This window comes from Kryptolebias marmoratus, linkage group LG14 (genome assembly GCF_001649575.2).
Source record: "Kryptolebias marmoratus isolate JLee-2015 linkage group LG14, ASM164957v2, whole genome shotgun sequence".
In the NCBI taxonomy this organism is placed as follows: Eukaryota; Metazoa; Chordata; class Actinopteri; order Cyprinodontiformes; family Rivulidae; genus Kryptolebias; species Kryptolebias marmoratus.
The window spans coordinates 6,940,434-6,965,157 of NC_051443.1; the positions used below are offsets into that span (position 1 = coordinate 6,940,434).

General features: G+C 39.2%; 1 protein-coding gene across 2 annotated transcripts in view; it reads left to right on the forward strand.

Annotated features, from left to right (window-relative positions):
- Positions 1-244: 244 nt before the first annotated feature.
- The window catches only part of col5a1 (procollagen, type V, alpha 1), a 94,251-nt gene continuing 69,771 nt past the window's right edge, over positions 245-24,724 (forward strand). For both annotated transcript variants that reach the window (XM_017431219.3, XM_017431220.3), the window contains exons 1-2: positions 245-618; positions 21,386-21,553. In XM_017431219.3, coding sequence (XP_017286708.1) covers positions 519-618; positions 21,386-21,553 — 268 coding nt within the window. In that variant the 5' untranslated portion in view covers positions 245-518. The remainder of the gene's footprint in view (positions 619-21,385; positions 21,554-24,724) is intronic.

Genomic DNA, 24,724 nt, shown 5'->3' on the forward strand with positions numbered 1-24,724 from the left:
CCCCCCCCCCCCCCGGACAGAAACAGGGCTGGCTCTAATGAACGGACCCCTCTGATTTGTGCGGATCCGCTGCCGGAACTGACTGACAGCCTGATAGGGGGAGGGACGGCGGGAGGGGGGCACTTTTTCCTGAGCGTGACGACTGCAGTATGTGTGTGTGTGTGTGTGTGTGTGTAGAGAGAGACAGAGTGGGGTGGAGGGGGGGAGAAGCAAAGTGGGGGGAGTCTTGAGCTCTGAGGGGCAGCGGTGCGGGACAGTTGAGAGGAGCAGAGAGGAGAGGAGCAGTCCGGGACGCACGGAGCTCATCCGTCAACCAGCTGGAGGATCCACACTAACAACCCTTATGGCTGCTTGAGGAACGACCTCACACACCCCCCCCCTCTCCCCCTCTTCTTCTCTCTTCTTTTCTCTGGGACTTTTGACTTGGTTTGGAGTCCTGAGCGCAACTTGTTGCAGGTTGAGTCAGTTGCTGTGCGAGCTGAGAAGTGAAGCCACTCTCCGTGGAGGCGCAGGCGGTCATGGATACCCGGATCAGATGGAGACTTAAACGGAGGAGAAGGGACCTTCATCTCTCTGTAGCCGTCATTCTGCTTTTTGTGGTGTCGAGTGCAAGTTCAGGTAAGATCCAGCAGCTGCGGGACCCCTGTGGACACCTACCTCCCACCCCCTCTCTTTCACACACACACACACACCCCCCTTGGTCTATGGGACTTCGACTGCTGTTTGAGTTTTAGTCCTTTTCTCCATCTGGACAAACTTCTGACCAGATCGGACCCCCTTTGCATCAGGATAAGAGGGTCTGATAATTACAGGAAACGTGAACTTAGAACACAGGAAGACAAACAGATTTCAAAAATTCTTTAAAAGTTTGTGCAGATTTCCCACAACTTTGGAAGAGTAAAAGCTTTGCTGGACTTTCAGAAAACTCATTTTCCAACAGATGAGGAGGATGAGTGGCGTTTTCACTAGAGAGGGAAGAGTCTGGGCTGTCTGAAGTGGTAGGGTGGAGCAGGACATGGGGTGGGGTGTGTGTGGGGACAGAGTTTCTGAAGCACCCTCAGAGATCACTATAAAACATTAAATATGGGTGGAAGGGTTTATTATTTATATCTAGGTTTGACTTAGAACTCAGATCAGATAGAAACCTGACAAAGGAGGTAAGATTTATCAGTTCTGGTTTGTTCCAGGGTGGATCAGAGGTCAGCCAATGAGGGGCTTGGGTCTGCTCTTCATGTATTATTAGCATCCTAAAAGTTGCTGGTGGTCTGCTGTGAGCTTCAGACACAAACCTTGGGGGACAACAGGTGGTTCTGAAGGTTAGGAAGTGTGCGGGGTTGTGCTGATGGTGGGACTTTGAAACGATCCCTTTAAATATTAGAGCACGTAAACCAGATGAAACCTGAGCTCAAATATGCGCGGAGATATTTAAATGAATGGCTGCGGAGCGTTTTCTTGGTTGTTTGGTGAACTGTTGATTTGGGTCTTACCTGAGTGTAAAGGTGGAGCTGGACTGTGTTTGAAGTCATCGGCTTTAATCGTCTCTTTAAGCTGACTGAGAGGAACCAGACTGGCGGAAGGGATCCTGAGGGTACACTTCCTGAAACGTGACACATGCCAAGTGGGAAGTACTTGATGATTAAGTGCTATAGCATACCACATTACATGAGAGACATGTGTAACGTAATCATCCTGCTCATCAACCCTTGTGCCCTTTTATAAATACTGCAGAAAATGACAAACTTTATTAGTAGGTAAAGGATTCCTCTTCAGCTAGTAACCTTACAGCTTCAGGAATTCAGCGGCTTAAGTACATTTAAGGGAAACCTTTGAGAGGTCTGAGCAGACTCACTATTAAAGGGATTGTGTGCGACTCGGTAACTAACTCCACACAGAAAACAGGGAGTGTTCCACTTTTCTATTTCTAGGGGGGATTTTTGGTTTTTATACGAAGTAAGGAACTAACAAAGATTGTTTCTGTTCCAAAACTAAACTTTTGATTGTTGATGTGTTTACACACGATAATGTGTTTGTGCTGAAAAAAAAAGTAATTGGGGTAGGGCAAGTTTATCAAAAAAAGAGGTTTTTGCCATGACTCTAACATCCCAATTGTTGATGGAGAAAAGTCCCAAACTGCAGATAAATGGAATAAAAACTTGTTGTCAACGGAATTCATGCAGATATTTAGAAAAGGCATGTCTTTTTGTTTAGAAATGTCAGGATTGAGGATTTTCTGCTCTCTAGCGTGTCCACAGAAATGCTCGGCTGGCAAGTCGAGTATATTAGGTTGATTCTAGACTGTGCCATTATAACTGAAATATATCTTGAAAAGCAAGTACCATGGCTGATTGTTGTATGCATTTTAAAGGTTGATGACTTAGAAAGCAGCAAGTATTAACTTCTTGTGTGCAAAGGCTGCTCTGATACAAAAAGAGTTTTCTCTTTTTTGAAAATGTTAAGTAAGGCTATATGTCTTTTGAAGTCAGATTTAGCATTATGTTCTGTTCACCTGGAATGATTCAATAAAAACCCTTATTGTGAATGTCTGTGTTGGAAGGAGTTCCATTTAATAAATGGTGGAAAAATATTCTCACATATAGTGTCCTCAAATAGCCCAGAAGTAACCTCAAAATTGGTGAAATCCAAGAACTTAAGAGGCCTCAGGCGACCTATCCTTTTTAGTTTTTTCTTCTCTTCCTTCAATCACAGCTTTGAATAAAAGAAGAAAAAAGTTGGAAACGTTTGACAAAATGAAGCACATTTGTATTTTGCATGAATTACACTACCATGTTTGAATATAATGTTAACTTTTCCGCTTTTGGCCACTCTTGATGACATTATTCCCTGAGTTTGTGGGTCTTTATGTCGCAGTGTGCTAACGGGCTAATCGCCAACTCTGAATTTTGAAATTTGATGCTCCAAATGAAGTCCATTTTTAATCACTAAAAAAAGCTCCCTGCTGCGTTAAAAAATGGTGAATTTTGATAAAAGTAAAATAAAATAAAAAAGTTATTGTAGGAAAACTTTATGTCTAACTTAATTGCTTCTGCATTGCACATGGAAGTGTTTTCCAGTATCTGTATAGATTAGAGCCACATTACATCACTTCCTTCTCCTGAAACAGTCACACCCCCTTTTGAGTGTAAACAATCAGCATAAAACTGTGACAAACTGGAAATAATAGCTTTTAGTGTCTGAAAGTTCCTTTAATGTATTTTGCAAACTAAAAATATCTGGAAAAAAATACAGACTTATAATTTACTAAAGTAGAATTTTGCTTGTTTCATTCATTTTAAACAGAGTAAGCCAGAGTAAGCTTTTTTTTTTTTTTTTTGCTACTGCTTTTGCTAGTTAGCAAGCTGTATAATAATGATTTAATTAGTTTACTGTCAAATCAACTCCTGACAGTCAAAATAACAAAAATACTGCAGTCTATTAAAGGAGAATGTGGTGGTTGTTATAAATAAATTCCCCCTGGGGTTATATGTCAGGGTATAACACATCAAGCCACAGGGTGGCATTGTTCAGGCTCCTTAACTTTAATCTATATTTATGAAAGTTTTTTATGTCATGCCAGCGATTATCAATCTGTAATGACATTAAATATTTTGGTTTTGTGACAGGCTAAATACGCTCCAAAGCCTGCTACAGTTGTCTTTAATGTTATTTTATTAACAAACACCTCAAGAGCTGCATAAACTGACAGTGGAATGGAAGGCTTGTTTTCACACCCAAAGGGGCGGAGCCTTGCACAGAATCTCACTGGAGACCAATAGGCAACTTAAAATTGTCAGAAAATAGGTGGAATTCTGAGTGTGGCTGCATTTTGAGCGACCGAATTCTGAAAATCACGGCATATATTCGTGTGCAAGGATTTTTAAAACTGTATTATAGTCCATGCACATTATTTTGTTGTCACCTTATCCCACATCATACCCGCCTCAGCCTGCTTTGTACCCACTTTGTCAGCCACCCATCTTTTTATGATTTAATATCCCGGAGTAGACTTGAAATGAAGATAGGAAAGATTGGACCAGTTGTTAAATATTTAATAATTCTTATTGACATGTTTAGACATGGACAATTGGGCTGTAGCCTCAGATGTTTTCTGTCATTAGGAAAGCACCCTAGTAGGTATCAAAATACAACTCTAGGGCTATGGAATTATGGAAACTAAACAGAAAAGCGTTCAAGATGGGTTTGCTACTGCTACTATTTTCAGAGAAAATTTGCCACACAGATTTTTTAATGTATTAAAAATTAAAGCAAAAAAAAAATAAATATATATATATATATACAAGCCTCTGCAATTTTTGAGGAACAAGGAACATGAGAATCTTGTTCACTAACTATTCTCCAGACCAGTCATATACTTTAAGTGCTAATCTTATTGCTCTCATTTGTAAAGCTTTCTGCAAGTTTTCAGATAATAATGGTGTCAAAGAATAATCAGGTCAGTGTAGTTCTGGGACCTTGTTTGGCTGTTAAAATATGGCCTAATAAATGAAAACACTAACTTGAAAAAATTAGCATACAATTTTAGCTTCTTTCAAACGTAATGTTAAATAAAGAAATAAAATAAACTCAAGACACTTCATGCAAACTGGGTTTTTAGTAAATTAACATACTAAAATCATTTTTTGAATGAATAATTTTTTCAAGTTTTACAAATCTCATTAATGTGGTTGCATGATGAAAATTGCGTCATTTTGTTCTCGAAGCAGCTTCTTCTGCTGCTTAGCGACACAAGGCCAAAATTTTTCTCACAGGGGTTTGCGGCAAGAATTGTGTGATTGGTCAGAAGTTGTTGTAGGTGTGTTTATGCGGAAAAGTCAGAGAGCTTTAATGGAGTCATTTTGCTTCTACGGCAATACTAAGAAGCAGCTGACCAAGACTGTTAGAAAATACAGTCTTCTTTACAACTGTTCCAGCAAAACTTAGTAATCTATTAACTTAAAAAGACTGCAGAAACACAGGCGGCTCTTCGTGGCTGTGGCGGCTGGGAGGAAGTGCGTCTCGGCCGGGCAGTGTAGGGACACGACCCCTTTGTTCGAACATTATTGTGCTTCATCATGTTTACAAATGCCAAACACCATGTACTGTCTCAGTCTGTTTAACAAGCAAGTCTGGTTGGGGTGAGGGAAGCAAAAATCTGTACAAGGACAGGAGAGTTGAGAAGCCGGTGGGAAGAAATCCGTTTTAACGCTGTAGGAGGAGGGAGGAGCTTCCTTGGATTTCTGAGCTGGGTGTCTCGAGGACGATGAAAGGTGTGTGCGAAAACAAACTTCTCGCAACCACGTGACTGCAAACCGACTTCTTGACTTCTTATAGAGTATGACAGAGCCTTAAGACATAAAGGTCAAGAATAAGAAGGGGGGATCAGAGTTCAGAGGTGAAGTTTGGGACTTTCAGTTTGTCCATCAGATTTATTGTTTCATAGCCTAAAGACAGGAATTCTTTATATGTTTGATCCATTTGCTCCCGTTTCAGTAAATTCTCCTCTGACTAACACAGAGAACATGTCTGTTTAATCGAAGGAGTTATTTGCCACCTTTGAACTCTGTTTCTGCCTGAGATGCTGAGTTTGAAGTCAGACTGATTCATAGGACCATCTGTCCAGCTTTTAGCTACATGATGTTTTCTGTGCTCTGCAGGAAATCCTGCTTCCTGTGTGTTGAGTTTCATCAATCAATGGTTTCTTTTCACCAAAAGTTCTTTTATTATCACTTTCTCCATGACAGACATCCACACAGGTCCAAAACCACTTTTACAGCATATTTTAGTCATCAGAAATACTAAAATAACATTCTTCAAATACCTCGTGCAAATGAAAGCAAGGATAAATTTTGACCAAAGTCACTTTTGTGATATACAACAGCTCTTAAAGTAAGACTTGTGATGCTAAAATATCATAAAATATCTTCATGATTAAGGAATTATGTTCTAAACTCATATTTGTTCGTTTTAAAGGGATAAACAGTTTGCTGTTTTACTGAGCGCCTTCCCATCTGGATTCGATAAGTTCCATTGTGCTGTCTGCTAAGCCCTGCAAAAAGCCAGAAAAATCTATTCCAGATGTTTTCTTTCCATTCTTGGAGGAACTGGGGACCATGAAAAAAATACTGTTGTAATTTTCTTCCTTTTTTTTTAAAACAAAAATACCACGTTCTGTTTGGTTTTAGAGAAAATTTCCAGCCAGATACCATCGGCACAAGCGTGAAAATATTTTAGGTTGAATATCATTAGGCCTTTTATTTACCCAGGGTCATTAAAAGGTTCTCTTTGTTTATGCAGGTCAACTTCACGACAGGGTTAAAGGTTGGCTCCGGCTGGTCCCCAGCTGTTTTTCATGTAGAGTTTCTTTAAATCCAGGGTACTCTTCTTCAAAGGAAGACTTATGGATCTGTCCTGCCTTTTAGCCATTGTGTTTTTTTTCATAAAGCCAGTTCAAAAAGTTTGAGGAAGCGACCCGATCCAGACAGTACTGAACAAACTAAATGTTTCCATTGGATTTTTTGGACACTTACAGCTGGATGCATAAGGGACCAAATCAGAGCGGGAATCTTTCTCATCAGAAAGTCTACAAACATTTAGGTAATTGGTGCACAGATTTGCATAATCACCCCTCATTTATTCCCCTGATTAATCCTCTTCTAAAGAAACTGTAAATATTGAAGGGGGCTGTTTCTTCCTCTCTCTCACATGTAACACTCCAGAGGTCACGTCGTCCTCGATCAAATGAGTGGCGATGTGAGAAAGTGGCTTCTTGTGTGTGCTCGTGGATCAGAGGAAGGAATCTGGGCTGCACAGAGAGGCAGTGACCCTGCAACTGCATGTGCCACTGCAGTGCATAAATGCAGGCTTTGTGAAAAAGACTGTAAATCAGCTCTAATGCCTGATAATAACACGGCAGATAAAACAAGATATGCAGGACAAGTTTCTGACCCTGTGTCAAAGTTAAGGAGAGCCTTTGTGCTGCACAATCAGTCCTTTATTTACCATATCCTGCACAATGTATGGTCTGCTCCTTTCCAGACTAATTAAGGCTCAGGTCCTTTATTTAAAGCTCACTAGGGCTTGAGGTTAAGCTTGTTTGAACAGTGTTTCTTCCTCAAACCTAACATCTGCTAAAAACACAGAATATTTGTTCCAAATTATAAACTAGAGAAACTGCATGTTCTGCAAAAGTGTGGTGTGAAGGCTGAGAACTGAATGACTTCGCTGACCTTTGCTGAAGAAACAAAACTGAGTTGTTAAAGCTAAAAGAAGCAGAACACGAGCTAAAAGCTGAATGTAGAAAAACACAAGCGAGAAGCTAAAAGCAGCAAAAGTTTAGCTAAAAGCTAAAAATATCAAAGGCTTGCTTTATTATCTTTCTATTATTATTTAATTATTGTATTTAGTCCCGATTGCTTTTTTATTGTTATTTACACTTAATTTTATTCTACTTATGAAGTGCTGCAACTAAGCAATTTCCCCCTGGAGAATAATAAAATACATGTCAATTGAAATTAATTTGAATTGAACTGAAAAGTAGCAAAAGACTAGCTAAAAGCCAAAGGAGTAAAAGGGTAGCTAAAAACTAAAAGTAACTAAAGATTACAGAAAAGCTAAAAGTAGCAAAACAATAGCTAAAAATTAAAAGTAGTACATATAAAAAACAGAATCAAAAACAGACCTAGTGTACTGAAATAGATTTTAGAGAAGGAACTGAAGGCATCTCAATGTATTTCTATGTAGAAAATAATTGCAAATAAAGTTTTATATTTTCAAGTTTTAAAGTTGCGAAAACAATAAGTCCTAGCACCCATCTCCTGGATGAGCTGAACAGTTTGAAATATGAAAGGCTAAAATAACACAAAGTATGCAGATGGGGAAAAATTAAAAAAAGGCGAACAATAGTGTGACTACTTAATCAGCAGTCACACTATTAAAGAGACAGTGTGTCCTTTACTTTTCACAGAAAATGGAAATAAAAGAGAGAAAGTGCTGATATAAAACATCAACATAAAACAGTGGTGACGTTAACGTTGGATTTGCTGCTTCATGATGCAAGCCCTCATGTATTTAGTATTTATTAATATGCCTTGTTGCTGCATGTGGTGCATGGCAGAGTGAAAAAAGAAAAGTTCAGACTTCCAAACCAAGTATTCACTTTAGCTGGGAAACAGTGCTTTTCTCTGTAATGGGCTATTATAATCATTGAGCATGGAAAGCAATGTGTGACTCATCCTTTCCAGCCCCATTCCCCGTTCTCCAGCCGGAGTGCAGCCACAAACGGAGCTACAGAAACTGAGTGTAAGCACTTTTTATCCTGTGGGGGGAAACAATGGTTTCTGGTCAGTTGGAGAAACTTTGCTGTTGTCAGATATTCTTCTTTTATTAGGTGATGAAATTTAGTTAGAGTTGTAATGGAAAAAACAGTGTTAAGGGAAGACATGTTTTGCCTTTTCAGCAGGGCTTTAATTAATTTGGTCTTGTTACGACAAAGGACTGAAGGAGAGTTTCTCCACAAACACCGGGATGAGCTTAAAGAGGAACGTCTGGGAGAAGGAAGCTGGCGGTGTCTCATGCCTGGTCTGGTAGCTGTTACCCATCAGAAATGATTGAGTGCAGTTTTTAAAATGTTTGAAATGTAGTGATGATGTGTTTGGGCAAGAAGTCAAGGACGAGTCCAACGTAGCAGGAAGAGTCTAACGTAGGTTAGAGCAAAGTGCTGCATCATTTTGTCATTAAAAATAAAAGAACTGAAATCCAGCCTCAAAGTTGACAAAACACTCTAGCATTCTTTGAAGGAATGCATATCGCCTATAGCCATGAAAGGTGGGCAATCATTTGTGTGTCTGTCTTTTAGGAAAATATCTCATGAACAAATGGACAGATTTCAATAATAAAAAGTCATCACTGTATGTACATCTATAACTAATTACCTTTTGTAGTCAACTTAAATCAAAATGGCCAACACAGCCAACTGACTTTAGCAAACACAAAAATGGCTATCTAATCAATTTAACAGATATTTAATTAAAATTTGGTGTGGGAGTAGCTGAGAGTCATTAACAACAAATACTCTGAGCAACAACAGATTGCACAAAAACGTTGACATGGACGGCAGTGAGCAATATTTTAAATACAAAGTTTTTAATTACAAATGTGCATTTTTAAAAAGTCTTTTTTGTGTATTAATATATATTTGACATACTGATTTTCTCAGAAATTAGAAAATATCAGCCTTCCTACTATAACTTTGTGCATCACAAACTACACCATCACTGGAGCAATTGTTTGTTTTTTTTTACCAATTTTGTTTGCATGTTTCTGCTTTTGTTCTAATGCATTTGCCATGAAACTTTCAAATGTGAGCAGAAATGGTTAGAAGCTGTGGCAAAGAATAAAAATGAGCTACAGTTTGAGGAAATCTCGATCCAAGCTCAGAATATTCCTTATTTTGTATTTTGATGTGTTGTTAATCTTGACGTTATCACCACCTAGTGCCGTGGCATGGGTGTTTCAGCATTTTGGTTCAAATTTATGGTTATTGTCTGTATAGATGTTTTTCTCTCCCTTTCAAGTAAAGAAATATATCCTGAGTGATGATTTTAGGGTGTTAAGGATTTGTCAAATGTTATTTAGGACGACCAGTCAACATTTTTTTTATTGTTTTTGTAAACACAATGTACACACAGCAACACAACCCACTACACACACACTCTCATACACTCATGTCTTCTGTCTGAACGTGTTTCTGTGTGAGCCATGGCTGACCTGTACGTCATGGTTAGCTATGATTTAGGGCTACACAATATTAGGAAAATGCGTAATATTATTGTAGAGTATTGCAGTGATGATATCAGTTGCAATAAACTCACATGTGCCGGTGGTGGGCACTCAGCAGAGTGGGGGTCAAATCCATCTTTTCTGCATGTAGTTTGTGTCATAGATTTCTTTCCGCACATTCATATTACAATACTGATAATTTTTTAATATACTGTGCAGTCCTACTCTGCACCGCAGGATCGTCTGTCGGATGGCGGCTCAAGGTCCAGCTAACATCCTGCTTTCTCTCTGGTTCAGTTTGGTAGCTTTGTCTGTGTTGTTTCTGTCCTGATCCACACATATTTTCATAAAGATTGTTTCACAGTTTATATGGAGTTGAAATGTTTGGCGTATTTGTTTTTTAATTAGTCTTATTTCTCTGGAGATGAATGACTAATTGATTACCTGACAGCCACCGAATGTATTTATGGTTTAAAGGATTTTCTTCGGTGTGAAACAGGAAGTTTTAGCTGATTGATCACACGACTCAGCAAAGAAGCTGAGTTTCATTCATGTTGTTCTTGACCCCACAGGGTAGATGTTACTGAAGTGAAGCAGAAAATAAAGTGTCAGTTGGAGATAAACTGATGGTTGGCTTGGCTGTCAGTTCATGTTGTACACATTATCTGACACCTCCTGACACAGCACACCACCTTCCTTCTGTCCTTTAATTTGGTGTGTTACGGCTAATAAAAGAATTATTGATGACAGGCATAGCATAATCTGATAGTTTTCTTTTGTCAGAAATCACTGAATGGCTTTAGTTTCTCTGTAAATGATTTGTCACTAATACTCTTGTTTAAAGTGCCATTAATTAAATACCTGCTATATACTCAGATTGTTGTGCTGCTGATGGGCAGCTGATGCTTCCTCTTTTTCACGCAGTCAGTATTAAAATGTGATGTATAAATATCGCCCTCCACCAAGACTGGAAAGGCTGGCGATAATTTTTTTTGCCTGTCTGTTTGTTTGTGTGTGTGTCTTTTAGTGAAATTTCCCACAAAGCACTGCTCGGACTTCAATGAAACTTGCTAAAATAAATTACTGGATGTGCGACAACAACTGATTAACTTTTGGAGTCACCGTTAACTGACCTTAAAACCCACCAAGTCACTATAACTCCATGAATTTCACAGATATCCAGCTAAAATTTGGTGTGACAATAGCTACGAATCATTCATAACACACACTCCAAGTGCTGCTTATTGCCAAGATCTTTGCTTCAAGTTTTAGCATTAAATGTTGGACTCAACCCTGTTTGTCTGTTTGCAAAATATCTCATGAACCACTGGGTAGATTTTAATTCAACTTTCAGAAAATAATTATTGGATGTACCTTTACTGCCACAGCTCATCAACATTATCCAACACAAAAATATCTATAACTCAGTTTATTTTACAGAGATTGAGCTCAGATTTGCCATGGTAGTAGCTGAGAGTCAGTCACAACACATATGCTGAGATTGACATCTTACACATAACATTATGTTCAGGGTTTGACCCAAACGGCTATAAGTCCATAATTTTGCAACATAAGGTAACCATAGTTCCAAACTCTGGAATGAAAGGCAGCAGTAAAAAGCTTTATTCTTTTTTTGATTTGTTTCTCCTGATGAGACAACATCCTGGCAGATGTTTGTGGGTTTTTGAGTTCACTAACAGTGATGAAACTTCTCCAATTTTGGACTGAATCCCACCATCAGCCAAGAGTTGCAGCATAAAGTCTTTTTGTGTTAGATGGTTCCTGATGAAGGAGAAAAACCGCCTTATTGTGCAGAACTTGGTTCTTCTTATTGTTTTGTGCTGGAATAATAATAATCATGCCCAACGCTGCCTGAAAGCCTCCTTTTATCACACATTTCTTTACAGTCAACCTTTGGAAAAGACACAGGAAGAAAACTTAAGGCAGGCGGCACGAAACGAAGCTGGGAACGGTTATTAAAAATAAAACTGAATGAACCTGGAGGAAGATAAAAGTGGGGACGGGATAAGAAACAATCATTCAAAGACAGAGACAACAGTAATCACATATGCGCCTCCAAGTGATTGTTGCTGTACTTTCCTGCTGTAAAATGAGCATTCAGAGGCTCACTGTGGAATTTTGACTCAGTTTTTCCATCTTGGTGTGTGGAGGGAGGCAGACAGTGATTTATCTGCTCTGCTGGGAGCTGCAGCAGGGAGACAGTGAACTAAACCATCTGGTATTCTCACTGTTAAAGCAATAAGAGGCCTTTAGAAGCATTCTGCTCTGTTCTGTGGATCAGTTTTCAGGTCTGTGTGTAGGATTCAGGATTTCAGGTTTTGAGTTTGTGCATGTGTGAGTGTTTTCTCATTTATAATTTGAAGCTGAAAATGTTTAAATATCTCACTGTTAGAAATGATCAGGGGAAGAGAAATGACTCTGTTCGGTCTCCACATGAACAGATCTCTCTGCCTCCTCCTCCCTGCTGCTCTTTCAGCTCGGGTCGCTGGGTCGGTGTCATGAAACGTCTAGACTGAGAGTGGCTGACAGAATGAAACTGAACTCATGCTGAAGCAAAAGAATTTCTGTTAGTTATCTGTCAGGGAAGGAAATGATCTGTCATGGTGTCGTCATATAATCTAAACTCATCTGCATTCATACTAAAGAAGTGTCAGAGTGTCAAATACTTCTCATTTTAAATAGTTTGCTTTGAGATCTTCTTTGAACCAAGTCGCAGGCAAGAAAAATATTTTTCAGGCCTAAGGACTCCCTCATAAACATCCTTCTAAAGTTAGTTGCATTAGCTTTGGGCTAATAATCTAACCAGATTCAGCTGCTCATGATGCCATCAGTATGCATTTATTAACATTTATTATTACAAAAGAAATATATAAACTTCTATTTATTACCACATGCCAACATAAAAGGCAGGCAATAATGTGATTCCCTTTGTGTGTAAATGCAAGTTTGTTTGTCTGTCTTTTAGCCAAATATTTCTTGAACCTGTGAACAGATTTTAATATTTCATTAACCAATGGACAAATTGTAATGAAACTCTCAGAAAGCAGTCACATCTACAACTGATTAACTTTTGGAGTCAACTTGATTTAAAATGGCTGCCACAGCTCTGATGGTTGTGGTTAAATCAGGGTTGCAGAGGATGATTATGTTAAAGTACGATGAAGATAGAATGACGTAATTAATTTCGTTTCCTGTGTGACTCTGCCGCAATAAAAGTAGAAGCGATTTCTCTGTTCCACTCCAGAAAAGTTTCTATGACTTTACATCTTTGTTAGGATTTATTATTGGTCAGAATTTGTTATCAGCATGACAGATATCAGCAGAAAAGCCAGTTTATAACATTAGCTGCTGTTTATAAGTAATGAACACAATATATTACCTTTTCTACCGTGTTTAAGGTGGTATCTGACAGGGCTGTGACTAGTTTGCGAACAGCGTTCATGAGAGAGTCTCCAGAATGTCTCAAAATAGTTCTCAGTTTACTCGTGTAAGTCGCAAAAGCACTTAGTCCTGTCATTTGAGTTTTTAAGCTGTTGAAGTAAAAATCGACACTGAGTTATTGTGGGGGTGTCAAACCCATCAGAATTGTGTTGTGGGCATCTCCAACTCCTCATTTCACCAATTTTCTCATAATTTTGAGTTACCATCTAATCTTAACAATCGCAGCCCAGCCCATCTTTATGGGTTAACAGAGTGGTTCTCAGACTTTCCATGCTGCGCCCCTCAAAGACTACTACAGGTATTTAACAAAACATATTGAGATTAACAGTGATTAACTCAATTTATTTCAGTTTTAGTGGCTTAGAGATTTATTCTATACTGATAGTTTTCGTCTTGATCATTGATGTTTGACCCACTTGATGCTTTCATCAGTTTACTCACGTTACATGCCTGTGTGTCCTCAGTCTCACATAATAATACTTCTTGTATGACATCAGTGTCTGATCACACGAAAGCCTGAAACAGCTACTTTAAGAACATAAAGTTTATTTTTCCTTTAGCTTTGTTTTATTTTCATATTTTAGAACCCCTGCCTCAAAACTCCAATTTGTTGCAGGATTTATGTTTTAATTAAAATGATAGTTGGAGTGTTTTACAGCAGTGATGAGTTGTTTCACCTGAACCAGAGCCAGAACAGAGTCATTAAGGTAAAAAGTTCAGTCCTGGGTTATCTAAACAGTTGTTGTTTATTTCATAAACATTAATATTGCTTCAGTCTTTGTGTCAGACCCATGGAGACCACAGGCTGTGAACTAAAACTCTTACTGAATATCAGCAGCCACTTATAGTGAGGTTCTGATGTTCTTACATCCATTTTACATGATAAAGCAAAGTGTGGGAACTTTAGCTAACATTAATTAGCTTAAGTCTTAAAGGTGAGTCTTTTTCAAGAGAAAAAATAGCATTTTTTGGTTATTAATTCTAGTTTTATTACGTAAGGTAAAAGTGGCATTCTTCCTGTTGTGGAAGTTATATGGTTGTGCTATAAGTGATTAAAGTCAGGACTAATTGTAACCTGCTGCACTCACAGCTAGGCTCTAACTTTACAACAGCTGGCTTCAAGTTTTATAACTAAATCAGGTGAAATAAATAAAAAAAAAGGCTCTTACCCCCACTCCCCCATCTGTGATGCACAGTGGGAGGGGGAAGTCTCTCGTTGGACATTCTTGCATTCAGCGGTGCTGGTTTCCAGGAGGGGCAGGGTCCTCTTTACGGCTGCTAATTACTCCCTGTCCTCAGCACCGGGTCAAGCATGTGGCTGAGAGTTAAGCTTTAGTTCAGGAAGGGAAGAAGGAGGAGGATGGGGGGGCAAAAGGATAAAGAATGTTAATCCACCCCTCCTGAATGAAAAAGTCCTAATTCACCGGTCCGGCACCCCTCCTGCTGTCAAATGAAACATTGCCGTCTGGAGTCACTAAGCGCTGCTGTGTGTGAATACTTAGGAGACTGGGATCCACCACAGTCCTGGCACTGAGCCGAGGAGTGAGGATGGGTTGGGGGGAGGGGGTGAAAATCTGGCACTGTAGCTTGTGCTCCCTTCTTCTCTAACTGAAGAAGTCCAAAACAGAAAAGATATTTATAAATTCTGATCATGGCTTTTTAAAAAGTCTTTTCTACAGTATTACGCCCCAACTTTTAAATGAAGTCACACTTTAAGGGCACTTTTATGAATCTATTATCCTTCACTGTGCTAGAGTCTCATCTAACCAACGTCTGACAAACAATCCCATAAAAGTCTAAAACAAAGTGAAACTCCCCAAATGGTTCTTTATAGTTTAATTTGTACTTTTTGTTTTAAAAGTTTCCATTTCACATGGTCTGGAAGGACCCAGTCCTTTTTATTGAAGAAAAAAAACTGAATGAGAGGACATCACTGCGAAAAAGCAAATATACAGCTGTTTTAACATGGGGTGCCTGTGACTAAACTGTCATTGTTATATAAGCTAATTTTATTTTTAACTGTCAACTTCAGCAATTACAGTATCCCACAAAATACAACAAAACTTGCAAATGAAAGTACAAATTATTGGTTTAAAGTGCCAAGTCCAACATGTTAAAACAAATGAAACGAAGCTCTGATTATTTATGTATGTAAAAAATAAAAAGCACAAGGATTCAGCATGTTGTAAGGAGACTGTTAGTAGAAACTTCAGCAGATCAAATCTTTTTTTTCAGGAATTTAGTCACATGATTTTGTCTATTGGGAAAAGAAAAGAAACAAATACAACCCAACTATTTAAAATGTAATAACGAAGACTGTAACATTGACAGATATTCCTTTAACTTAAGCTACTTTTATTTTCTCTTTCTTTTTTTTTTATTAATATTTTTATTAGGAGGATGGAAACATTACAACAAGACAAACTCAGGAACAATAACAATGTATGCAACATGAAATACAATTTCCCAGTAGGAGTAAATAAAAAAATACAAAAAATAATCAATATGAAGGGGAAAGAAAGCATGTTTAAAAGATGGCATTTCTCTTTCTAATCCCCTATGTGAAGCGTCATTTTGTTTCATAAAAGGTACTATACAAATACAATATTACAGTTTGCATATCATAGGTAACAATTGTATGTATATAAACTGTCTACACTTCCATAGTTTCTCACTCACCCATTCATACACAGGCCTATCATATATTTTACACATTATATACAGTACTTTTTATATTCTCACTCATACATTTATAAGCATATTGGTGGGCAGCAGGTGTGGGAGGGTAGGTGGTACAATCTCTTTCCCTGGGACATTGGCATGCTGCAGGAGCTGGGGATTGAACCCCTGACCTTACGTATGGAAAACGATCACACTCCCTCTGTTATTCATGTTGCTTCAGTTTGTTAATGAGAGCAATGCATCTACAGTACCAAATGCAAAAAAAAAAAAAAAAAACGCAGATATTTACACACTTGCACAGTCCTGTGACATACTGAAGGCTAAACGTTGCATTGGCTTTGCTGTCTGTCTGATTTGTGTGATTTTCCCCTGCCTGGACGGAGCTCAGTGACAGCAGAGCGACTGAGAGCGAGGGTCCACACGGGTCATGCAAACAGTTCATGTGTTCAAGGTGGATATGAGGGGCTGCGGTCTGGGGGGAGGGGACTTTTAGTGTCCACTTCCAAAGATGTTGGTTTCTTCAGAGACCTGCCATGAAAAGTTGGTAAACATCTCAGTTTAATAAATTGGAACTGAGACCGAGGGCTGCGGTCAGGATGTGGTCTGGACAGCTTCCTGTGGCAGGTCGACTGCTGCTGACTGGAGTGTGTGAAAGCAGGAGTGTTTAAAAAGTGTCAAACTTACCATGTTTGCTTTAGTTTAGCTCTGAAGTGCCTCACTGCCTTAAATGAAACGTTTCTTTCTTCCCCCCTTTTATTTCATGTGAACTAATTTCTTGTTGGAAAGGACATTTCTCTGAGGAACAGTTCGATGTGATTTTCTTTTTCCCCACCTGCCTCACCTCCAGGTGAGATCTTGCTCAGAGCCACGAGGATCACATGATTCGTGAGTGTGGGCTGTTGCTGCTTGAAAATGCTTTACTAAATCATTTATCAGTATGTCTGCGTTGTTGTGATCTAAACAGCAATAAAATTGCTGTAGTGTGTTGCAAACATCTGCTTAGAGGAGGCTCTCGGCTGCTTTACGTTGGTTTTAGGAGCATTAGTGGGACATTTCCACATCAAATAATAAAATGATGGCTGATGTGGAGCCTGGTTTCCATGGATGGTCTTGAATGATTTGTTAATTAGAGATGAAATGAGTGCCTTCAGTCTCTCACCACCAGAATCTGTCTCCACATAAGGACAGGGGAGGACACTGTTAGCGTCAGAGACTACATAAAGATGTTTAATGAAAAGCTTGGCTGGTTGAACCACAAACATTACTATCAGACTGGAACTCTTGTCTTTATTCTGACCACAGTGAAGCTCCAATATTTGGTCACTGTGTGTTAACTGGGACACACGTCTTTCCATGCCTTGTATGGACTGCCTCTGTGCAGCTCCAAGTGATTGATTGATCCGTTTCCAGAGGAATAATCTGCTCCTGGATGTCGAGGCAATAACTGCAGAGTCAAAACAGACTGTTGTGGTTTTATAGAGAATATTTGAGGCTGTCTAAGAAATATTTGCCTTTAGAATTCCCTGGTTCCTATTAAAAAAATGTTTTAATAAAAATGTTTTCTGTATTTCATTTATATGTGATTTTGGCCTCAGTTTTGTGGCTTAAAGTCATGTGTTTTCTATAATTGTTTTTAAAGAGTTTTATAAAGTTTTTTGCTATGCAATAATAATTGCTGAATTAATAAAAGCCCCAGAATTTTAGATTGGGGTCATACTATGTTGAAAAATGATGGAGTAGTTGCCATTTTAATCAAACGCTTAGAGTATTTGTTGTGAATGGCTCTCAGCTACTACCACATCAAACTTCAGCTTGATATCTGTATAATTCACTGAGTTGTAGTTATTTTTGTGTTTTGCTAATGTTGATTAGCTGTGGCAGCCATCTTAATTTGAATTGACCCTAAAAGCTTATCTGTTCTGGATACACATACAATGATTGCTATTTGAAACCTTTTTTTGGCAGCAGGAGATAATTAAAAGCCTTTAAATTATAACTGGTTTTGTACTAGTTGTAAGAAAGTTGTGCTGAATAGTTCTTTCATAGTTTTCTGTAGAGTTCAAGAGATTTAGCTTCGTACAGAACATGTCAGAACATGTGTTGTAAGGAAAGTGAGCTTCCCATTCCTGCTGTCCAGAACACAACAGCCTGACTGATTGTGTACTCGGGTGTGTCCAGCAATTCTTCACTAATCCTGCAGACAATAATAAATACTCTTGGTACAGCAACAATCTTTGTGCCTGCGAGCCAAATAAAATTTTAAAAAGCAAGATGTTAGGGCTGATCTGTTGGAGTTTACAGATATTTCCTTTTTTTAAACAACTGCAAAAAACAAACAAAAAAACAAAAACAACTAAGATTTTAACCTTTACCATCCGACTTACTGACTGGACTATCAACCTACTATTGCAAATCTCATACAATATATGTTTAATTAGAAATGCTATTTTTTTATTAGTTAGACTAAATTAAACATTTCTGAGAACTCATAACTTTATATAAACTCACTGATAAAGGCCATCCTCCAGGCAGAAATGTGGAAATGAAATTAAACTGAAAAGTCATGTGAATGTATTCTAGTGATTACAATATCAGATAAGACGGATAACAGCATTGGCAGTACAGGCACACTACTGGTCCCAGGTCAGTAAGTGTGGCCCCACCTCATACAAACAGGGATTTGGTGCAGAACAGAGTCATATAGATGTTGGAACTGGACTTCCAGATTCCACGGAAACATTAGGGGATCTGGCTGACCCCAGGAGAACCTCAACATGATGCAGGCAATCCATAAACACACATGTTGCGTGTCGAGGGGTGTCATCTTATTAAAAAACTGAACCAGGGTGCTGTCTCAGGAGGGGTAAGACGCTCACGCAGGACGTCATTGATGTAGCTCTGTGCCATCAGGGTCCCAGAAGTGATTGGTATCAGACCCTATGCCCCCTCACCCTTCTACCATGATTCCAGGAAAAATACCAGTGTGTCTCTCCACAATACTGGTGGGATTGATTGTCTCCCCTTGGCACACCCATATGAACATGCAATGGTCCTCAGTGGTAAGAGGGCCATTCATACCAATCTTCATGTTCAGAGATTCATCCCTGAACATGATACGACTTCCTCCATCATCAGTCCCTGCCTCCTGGTTCTGGCACTGCTCCAAACACACTATACTCCAGTGTTACTGGCAGCTACACATGGGATGGTGAACCTGCAGTCTGTATGATACTAGTCACTGAGACACCATGCAGGATAATACAGGGTGTTGTAAATTGTCCACTACCTGTGTCTGGATGGCAGGAGCATTACAGATCTACCCTCTCTTGGTGAGTCCTGTATTGGGCAAGCAGAACCATCACTACATGTGTGGCTGCCACAGTGTGACCCCTACTAGACTCCGTCAAGTGCTGGTAACTTCGATGACATGCTCTATGTCTGCTGATCTTCACTCACTGTTTTTGACTGTCAGATGCTCCAGCAACTATCTGATAACACTGTCAATTCACTTATGATGTCACTACTTATGTCTCTTGTTGCAGATCCTAGACGTTCAGCTCCTTGTATATTAAATTATTTAAAGACCCATCACTGGTCTGCATGTGGACTGGATTGCATCCAAATCAGACCCTTGCTCCTGGGTGTTTTTTAGTTTTTGTCAGTGAGTGTGAAATACCACTACAGCAGAATTATAAATGATTGTTTTGACCTAATCTAATAAATCAGTTTTCAATCAATAAATGGATACAGCCAGTAGAAGCTGAATAACGACAGTTGAATCATGGTATATTTCCCATCAGATGACAGCGTGTGGAACAGTTTCTCAGAGAGTCAACCTCATTAGTGAAGCTCCAACTTCATGGTGAATGACTGATAGCTTCTGCCTGGTGGGTTTGTCTCACTTCATTTTCAGCTGATGACAGATAAAGATGGCTTTTCATTCAGACCCTTCACCTCCTCAAAAGCTCAGTCATTTCTGCTGACAGGCGGGTCATTGGTGGTATTCTTGTGTTATAAGTCAGGACTAGATAAACTGATAGAGGTAGGGCTTAAAGTGTTTTTTTTTTCAATGAGTTGCCAACACAGCTCATAAAAAAAGCTTTTTATTACCCCCAATTTCTGATCCGAATTAAGAAAAAGCCTCATGCTTCACTTATTAGATTCATAGCTAACATTTTCTGCCCAAATTGGCCTGTTTAGTTCCATATTTGTATGTTTACTTGAGTAAAATCTGAATTCCAGCTGTTTAATAACAAGTTATGTTTATGATTTGTTTGGTTTTGGTATTAATATCCTTAGCTTTCTTTAATAGAACGTTGATCTTTTTAATAATGCCAGAAGCATGCAATCAGACATCAGAAGATGAGGAGGAAGTTGTTATTTTTCTGATACTAAACAGCTGTAGGGAAACACGTGCAGCAAAGTGTATTTGAATGAAACCTCTGTTTAAAAATGTCAGTTTTTTTTTTTAAATTGATCTCCACTGCACGTGAGTCAGGCGTAATGGTATCCAGCTGCTGCAGGGCTGTGAGTCGCCACTAAAGCTCTGTTTTAGAGTTTGTCTTTTTACCTTTGACCTTCTGTTCCCTGTGAAATGGATGTTAAAAATTGATGTTTTTAACCAGTTCAGTATGCGGTTCTTGTGAATCCCCTCAGGGATTGTGCGTTGTTCGACATTTATTATTTATGTACTGTGTTCTTGTTTTTTTTTTAAATTTTTGTACCATAAATATCCACCTGTTCTCTTTTATGTGGTGTTTCCTAACCTCACCTATTAGCTTCAGATCTTCTCCTCAGATCAGATCTGTTGACCAAGTTCTCCTTTCTGTTCAGGACTTTTTTCAGGCATGGCTTGTTTATGCCATCGTATAGCTTAATGTGTGTGCATCTGGCTGCACAAACAGCTGTTAGTTCTGGGTGATTTTGGCTGGTGCGGTGCGGTCCTGGGTCAGACTCCATGTCACATTGTTCTGACCCAGTGTACCTCTGTGGTGGCCCGCTTACAGCCAGGACGGCCGGCCTGAGAACGTGCTAATTGCATGGTTGTGGTCAAAGTGAGGCAGTGGTGGACTCTGCTGTGAAATGGTTGGAAGGAAGGGTTTGTGTGCAGCTGTAACCTGTGATCATGGGGACCTATAAATGGGCACATCTCTCTTTAAATGGAGAACATAAATTTTCACTGAGCCACAGCTGTGAAGGGTTCTGCTGAGTAAGCACTGGTTCTGGGTCAACACAAGACAGATGATGGGCAGAGAGGTGACAGAATGGTCAAAATGAAGTCTTTCTTTAAATGTGCACATTTTGTGGGGGTTATTCACTGCCCTAGTCTCTGTTCGCTTTGTAGAAACAGAATGATGTGGGCTATAAATGTAGTAATGTTACTGTCCCTCAGATTTAAATACTGATGTTTAACTCCACTTTTCTACATAACCCTAACACCTTGTTTTATCTCTTTTTGTCTTTTCAGCGGAACCAGCTGACCTATTGAAGATTTTAGATTTTCACAATTTACCAGAGGGCGTTACAAAAACAACGGGTTTCTGCTCACATCGGCGGTCATCACAAGGACCTGATGTGGCTTACAGAGTATCCAAAGATGCCCAGCTCAGTGCCCCCACCAAACAGCTTTACCAAGGTGAGTGTCTGACTCCGCTCACTGCACCTTTCTGCATTTTACGACTGATCACAGGCTTTCCTAATGTTTCAAATATGCTCGATACAACTAGATTCCTCTTAAAGAAACTTCAGCTTATTCATGATAGATGATGTAACCTTTTCATGACTTTTTGTTATTACTAATTGGTTGGACTTTTGACCCTTCACCCCTATTATTAAAGCCTAAATTTTCATCTGATTCAGGTAGCAGTTTATGTTTGCGATTAAGTTAGAGCAAGCAAGCAATTCTCAAAATGTGGACTTCGCAGTGAAGAGTGGTGTGGCTTCTTAAAGAATGCTCACAGGGAGAGAGAGTGCACAGAGCAAGCAAGGGAGGGAGCAAGCCTGTGTCTGTATTAGCAGCTTAACGAGATCTTGTGCCACGAGATCTCGCAAGATGGAAAGAGATTTCTTGTGAAGTTGAAAACTGTCTCTTGAACCCCAAAACAACCTGTCTCATGACAAAGCTATCCCTGAAAATTTCCCCACCGCTTTAAATCATTTGTGTGTCAGCAAAACAAACATGTTAGGCACTAGGTCCATGCAGCATGTCTTGTAAGTCATGTTGTGAAAGCAGCTTCTCCCCTTTTCCTGCAGCCGCTACATAGTAGAATTTTCATTACAGCCTTACAGTATTTTGTTGCCCACCTTCACCTACATCATCAAAACTGAGTTTTCAAAGGTGAATGCATTGTGGATGCAAACGTATTCTCAGCAACAAATATAGTAAAAAGCTCATATTGTGGTCTATTGACAAATGAACTTTTAAGGGAATTGCTCTGTCTGATAATGTCTTTTGTGCCAGGGTTCAATCAGCTCATTGAAGGCAGACGATGCTATCTTCCAGACTAGCTTATTTTGTATTTTAAGACGTGTAACTCTTACCTGTCATCTTGCCTTCAAGTTCAGTTTATTCTTGTGTGAAAACAAAGGCATTTTATTTTGTTGGGGCATGAAAGCTAGAGTTTAACCTTATAAAACTACAGTAAACATTAAACCTTACTGTTTAGAGTTAGAGCAGTTTAGGTTCACGTGCAATAATTTTAAGTAAACAGAACCATTTTCTAGGTTCAAAGTTGTAAACAAATTTAATGAAAAGGTTTTGCTTATTGCTAGTTGTCCTGGACTTTAACTAGAAATCAGATTTGGACATTTGAATATGAAGTTTGTGAACCCTTGGTTTAGAGGGTTTAAAACAGGAAGTGCTGTCTGTTTAATCCTTCACCTTCCTATTAACATGTTTAATTAACCGTACGGTATGCCTGACTGTTACTGTGTTCGTGTGTCTGTCTCAGTTAGTTTGTTTCTTTTCACTCTTATTAAAACGCTAAACAGTAAAAGATAAAGCTTTCTTTTTGAAGAAAAAAAAAAAAAAAACTCAGCAGATGGAAGTTATCCAGCTGCAGGAGGGGGCTGGACAATGGAAAAGCAGTGAAAGCAGCGGCTGCAGAGGGGAGGGGGGATTCCACTTGTGTTGTGTTGTGCTGACGTGGCTCTGAGCTGCTGCTCTGTGTGCTTCAGGACTTCTTTCCTCTCTCTCCTCCCTCTCCAGCCATCTTCTTCTGCTTTTCTTTTCCCTTCAAGCTTTAGATTTTCCTCTCTGTATCATTTCTCCACCACTCCAGCTACCTCACGGTGTTTCTGTCTCTCATGTTTGAGACGCGCTGAAGTCTCTTTTGTGTTTCTAACAGAATATAAAAGGCTGCTGTGGATCTAGCATAAAGGACTGAGCTGAGTCCTGACACCCTCAGTCCTGGTCCTGTCAGATGCTACAGGGAATCTTTGATCCATCCTCCGATTCTTTCTTTGGGTTTAAAGATGAGCCATGAGGTTTCTGTGGCCTGCGAGTCCTTACACGCTCTCCAATCAAACAAATCCTCTTCACTTTGATGCTCTCTGAGTCCGTAGCCCCATATGGCTTTTTGTTTAAACACATATTCTATAATTACACACACATGCTGCTCTGGATCATCCAAAATAACAATCCACATAAAACAAACCAACTGGAGGGCTTCATAACCGGCATCTCTTGCTCTTTAGGTGCAAACAGACTAACTAGCTGTCTGTGGCTTGAAGGATTTAAAATATAGTCCCAGTGTTTGTGCTGTGGCCCCTTTCTTGCCTGGATGTCGCAGCTAATATATTCCAGACGGCAGTCTGAGATCATTTTATCCAGGGTTTTCTCCCTTTCACTCAGTTTTCCACTCTAAGTCATGTTCACCTAAATTATCAACATAGCATCCTCCCTGTCTGAAGGTTCGAAATACAGTCGCACAGTCAAACCTGAGGCATGCAAACATGCTGCTTTTCTTCTCATTCTTATGTTGGTAATAAAAACCACAGCAGCTCGGATTGAGAACACTCTGGCCCGTGACCCAATAACCACAGACTGTCTGTGATGATGTGTTGGAAAAGAACAGGAGCAGACATGCAATCATTAGGCAAACATGTGGAAGAGATGATTCATTTTAAACCACAGAGGCTATGAACAAACAGGAGACCTTCCTTACCTTTACTGTTTGAGTCAGAAAAAAGGGAAAACTTTCCTTTCTCTTTAACTTGTATTCCTTGTCTTGTTGTGACTCTGCATCTAGAAAAATATGTGACTAAATGAACAACAGCCAACCAACATGCAAAAGCTCCTGCATGTTTTCAGGACTGATTTAGCTGGAGCTCAGCCTGTAGGGTTGTGATCTTAGGAAGGCACTTATCATTTTGATAGGAGCTTCTGCTGCAGCACACAGACTGTGTGAATCTCAGCATGGTTGAAAAGAGAAAAACTGACTCTAATATATCAGAAAATATCTTTACGCTACACAACTCGAATTGGAAAAAAGTTGGAATGTTGTGTAAAATGTAAATAAAAACAGTGCAATGATTTTCAAATATCATAAACCCATATTTTATTCACAATGGAGGATGGTAAACATGTCAGATGTTTAATAAAATAAATCCTACATTTAAATAAAAAGAAGGGAAATTTATTTTTTATGTCAGCAACACATCTCAAAAAAGTTGGGATAGAAACATGAGCCACTGTGAAGCATCCCGTCTTCTTTTAACAACAGCCCTATTTTTAGATGTTTTTTTGTGGTGAACCTCTGCCCATCTTTACTTCTTGAGGATTTAGCCTTTCTAAAATGCTCTTTTT